Consider the following 4,780-nt stretch of genomic DNA (forward strand, 5'->3'; position numbering starts at 1 on the left):
GTCAGAGTCCCTGTGCCCTTGCACGGAGGAAACTAGCATGGAGGCGGTGAGAGAGGGTCTGGTGAATCAGGGCCACCAAGGGGAGTTGAGTTCCTTGCTTTGGGATCAAGTGCCCGCTGATGTTGGATGTCCAGCAAGTACTGTCTGCTGCTCCTGCCGAGCAGCATGGCTGAGTCCAACCGAGCCTCTTCTGTAGCTTCATCTGACTGATAGGAGCGATTGTCACTACGACGAAGAGGAGGGGGAAAGAAACACGTCACGCCCCCTACCTTTCAAGCGTGGGAGCATATTCCCCCCCTTCCAACAGTCCTTTCTCCGTCAGAGCCTGGAGTCCACAGGGTTCCCTTGGGGAGATGCCGCATGGAGAGGAAGCCCCAGACCCTGGCGGGAATCCCGCCCTTCACCTGCCTCTGCACCTGCTCCTGGGCTGAAACACTCATTGTGGGTCCTGAGCGCCCCCTGCAGCCCAGACCCTGTGTCCCTGCAGGGAGGTTTTTGCCTGGGCTCAAACTCCCTGCCCCTCAGTGTCACTGGAAAAGCCACACGAGGCTGAGTCCTTGACTCCCAGAAGTTCAGTTGCAGGTCCAGCATGTTCTTGGAGTCGTCTCTGCAGAAGGTGAACCGGCCCTTCACAGAGTCTGCATCGTGTGTGTGACCATGATTACAGGTCCATGAGACCTACTGCAGTCCCTTCCCTGGAGCCTGGAGGACCCCGCTCAGGTAGGAGCTACTGAAGCTGCATCCACAAGCTGCACAGGAGAGTCCCAGAGGCCCCCCAGGCCTCCCCCAGACTCCACCAGCTGCACCTCACGCTGGGTCCCTGTAAACACAAAGCCATCCTGGTCAGGAACCTCTCGCACACCCACCGATGGCCGCTCACATTTCAGCATCTCCTGATCTCCAGAAATTTCCGTGTGGTCCATCCGCCAAACCGCCCAGCTGAGCCCAGACTCCATGGTGGGGGGTCTGTGTTCAGGCCTGATCACACAGTGGGAGCAGCTGGGCCTGCTGGGGCAGGGGCTCCTCTGCCAGGGCTGTGGGATCAGGGCAGGCTTGTTTTCCTCAGCAGAGGTGTGCCCCCTTTCTGTTGACCTCTTAGTATGTAAGATCTACTAAGAACGAAAGTATGTATGATGTACTCCGGGTTCAGAAAGACCAGTGAATGCCATTTGCTGCAGCACTGATGCACCTGCAGGGTCTCCTGCTAAGGGACGTGAGTCACAGAGAGAACGACACACACCATATACCTCTCATTTGTGGAGTCTGATACATTCACAGATGAGACCATGTAGGGAGGAGAAACAGGCTCACGCACGCGGAGAGCAGCCCTGTGGTTGGCAAGGCGGGAGGGAGGGCGTGGGACGGACTGGAAGTTTGGGGTTAGTGGGTGTAAACAGTGACCTTGAGATGAATGAGCCGTGAGGTCCTGATGTGCTGCACAGGGAAGCACATGCAGCCAGTGTGTGAAAACACGATTGAAGAGCATATGAGAATCCGAAAAAGGTATGTATACACATAATGCCAGTTTGGTGCAGAGCAGCATTGAGAGAACATGGACAATCAATGATATCATAAAACTAAAGAAAAGAAGACATGCATCCTTTGAGTGCCCAGTGAGGGAAGACCCTGAGCATGGTGTGGGTGGGGGCAGTACGGCGGAAGGAATCGGTGTTGCTTACAGAAGCCTCTAGGCCCGAATTCCCGAATCTGCTGACCCTCCAGATGGAGCAGGTGCACCTTCCCAGGGGAGGTCTGATTCTTCCTTCAGGGACACAGAGGAGGTCAGATGGTTCCTCTCTGTGTTGGGATTCTCTCATTCGCTTTAACTCAGAATAATCAACCTGCAATGGAACACATATATGGGTGGCCATATGTTATGTTGTTTTTCTATGTGCACACACACATGTGGGGTAGGTCTAGGTGTACCTGCCTTTGAAGGAGGTAGAGCTAAGCCCTGCAGCCTGCACATGGAATGCAGAAGAGGCGTGGAGCCTACATCAGGGAACAGAGAACTCTTGCTGTTAGGCTTGTCTTTTTTGTTTATTTTACTCTAAAGCAGAGTTGATTTACAGTGTTGTGCCTATTTTGCGGTAAAGTGATCCTTGTACTTATATGTACATTCTTTTTTCTCATATTATCTTCCTCATATTTTTTCCCAAGTGATTGGATGTAGTTCCCAAGTCTATACTTTGTAACAGGGCCTGTGCTTCCAAAACTGGACCTGCTCCCCACCCCTCACAGGAATTCCTGGAGAGAGTTGGCAATGGCTAGTGAGGTTGCAGTGACGGCTTCCTGGAATGAGAGCAGGGGTGTTTCTCTAGCTGCATAGTGTTCACCTCGGACTGTGTGGTGAAGGCGGGATCCTGCCCATTGGTTTACAACACTTGCAGAAAATCCACATGTTATCATCTGCCTGAGTGTAAACGTTCCCGACCAATTATCTACGTGTTGATTGAGATAATTTTCATGGTTCCTATTTGTCACCATGTCACCCACAGAGCAGAACAGGATGCAGGCTTCACCTCCGTCGATGGAGAGTGTATTGGACCTGGACGCAAGAGCCCAGAAAGGACAGTCCACCCACGTCCTCTCTACCTGGCATCATTCCTGGGGGCCTGGGAGGGTCTTGGTGTGATACCCTGCTTTTAGGCTCTGCATGCATCAGAACTATAGGAAAGCAGGGAGCCACGACCCTGGCAGTGTCTGCCAACCTAACAGCAAGCAAGGACTGAGATTCCAAAGGAGGAAGCAGGTCTATGATTCCCTCTGCTGAAAGCCAGTGTGGTATGTCTGAACCTGCTCGATTTTTTCAATATTTGGACGAGAACAATCAGGAATTGAAATCGTAAATTACTCTCTGTCTATTGTGCATGACACAATAGTGTTTCTTCCTGTCTCAGAGGGCCTTTGTGTTGCAGAGCCTGTAGTGTAAGCACAGAATCATGTGTCCAAAGAGGATCCCCAGGGAGATGCTACATGAAGAGGAAGCCCCAGACCCTGGCAGGAAACCAGCCTTCCAACTCCCTCTGCACCTGCTCCTGGGCAGGAAACACACACATAGTGATTGTGGGTCCTGAGCGCCCCCTGCAGCCCAGACCCTGTGGCCCTGCAGGGAGGTTTGTGTCTGGGCTCAGACTGCTTTCCCCTCACTGTGCCTCTTGCACAGTAATAGCGGGCCGTATCTTCGGTTCTCAGGCTGTTCATTTGCAGATAGGCCGTGTTCTGGGAGTTGTCGCTGGAGATGGTGAATCGGCCCTTCACAGAGTCTGCGTAGTAGGTGCTACCACCACTAGTACTAATAGCTGCCAGCCACTCCAGCCCCTTCCCTGGAGCCTGGCGGACCCAGTTAATGTAGGTACTACTGAAGGTGAATCCAGAGCCGACACAGGAGAGTCTCAGAGACCCCCCAGGCTGCACCAGGCCTCCTCCAGACTCCACCAGCTTCTCCTCACCCTGGACACCTGCAAACACAAAGACATCCTGGTCAGAAAACTGTCACACGCACACTGAGCTGCCCTCCAATCCTCTTTTTTCCTCCCCCCCTGGCTTTACCTTGTAAGAGAGCAAACAAGACCACCCAGTTCAGCCGAAACTCCATGGCGGGTGGTCTGTGTTCTTTCCGGATCACAGAACGGGATCCTGGGGCTGGGCTCCTTGCCAGAGCTGCAGGGTGATGGCAGGGCTGGTTTTATCTGCTGAGGGAGGAACCTATTTGCATGGCCTCCTAGTATATAAGCGGTTATGGCATCGCATGGCCTCAAAGTGGCAGGTGCCCAAGGCAGGCATGAGGGTCCTGATGCTGGTCGGTTGGATGGCCTTTACGAAGATGTCTCTTCATTGCATCAGTTTCGTCACGGTAGACACCTGTCACTCGTGGGCCATTCTGATTTCTACCGTGGCACACAAAGCACTGACAGAGAAGTCATTGTTTTCCCCACATTCAGGAAAGAAACTCACCCAGGGGCATAGGGTACTGTGGCGTCTCAAGGACACACACGTGCTGGGAGTCCCTCCTTGTGTCTGCACTTGTGCTCCTCCTGCTGGACCCACCTGTCCCCTGAAGCAACTGTAGGACAGAGTGGACACACCTGCAGGGGGGCAGATCCCCTTCCATCTAAAGCACACGATGGTATTGTTCCCCCGTCCTATTTACCTTGGGATGTATCGTTAGGGTTCATGGGAGTTTCTCATATTTCTCTAGTGTCTATTTTGGATTTATGGGTTTCCTTTATACAGATGCTCTGGCATGGGTCCTCTGGAGTATTCGGCAGTTCTGTGCTTCATTCTTAAGTAACCTCCCTACTGTTCTCCATAGTGGTTGCATGTACCCAAATACCTATACTGAAGCCAAGAAATCATTCCTGGAGAAATGGATAAAATCTGTGTGCCTGGAAAGTTAAATACATGCTTCTAATAATCCAGTGTTCAATCAGGATATCAAAAGGAAAATCAAAGCACATCAAGGAAAATGACAGTGAAAACACAGCCATTCCAAATCTATGGGATGCCCCCAAAGGTGTCATTACACGATGATGATGGCTATGCAGCCTAAGCTATCACCTAAGGGAATTAGGGAAAAGGAAAAAAAAAATCCCTGGAACGTTAGCAGAAGGATGGTCATCATATGGAGCTGAGAAGAAATCTATGAAATAACACTTAAAAAATAGACGAAAACGGATTCTCATATATATATATATATATATATATACTGGTCACGTGCTGTACAACTGAAATTAATAGAACATTTTTTAGCAACTATAATAAATTATGTTAAAAGAAG

General features: G+C 51.1%; 1 gene segment (V, D, J or C); it reads right to left on the reverse strand.

The window, feature by feature from the left end:
* Window positions 1-716: 716 nt before the first annotated feature.
* LOC146402122 (immunoglobulin heavy variable 3-23-like) lies at window positions 717-3,665 on the reverse strand. The segment is given in 3 exon segments: window positions 717-978; window positions 3,137-3,461; window positions 3,553-3,665. Coding segments are annotated over 3 exon segments (633 nt in total).
* Window positions 3,666-4,780: the final 1,115 nt, after the last annotated feature.

This window comes from Sus scrofa, chromosome 7 (assembly GCF_054392235.1).
Source record: "Sus scrofa isolate SSC_HxYL_T2T_F1_AM1 chromosome 7, Sscrofa_HxYL_maternal_Yorkshire_Landrace_v2.0, whole genome shotgun sequence".
Taxonomy (NCBI): Eukaryota; Metazoa; Chordata; class Mammalia; order Artiodactyla; family Suidae; genus Sus; species Sus scrofa.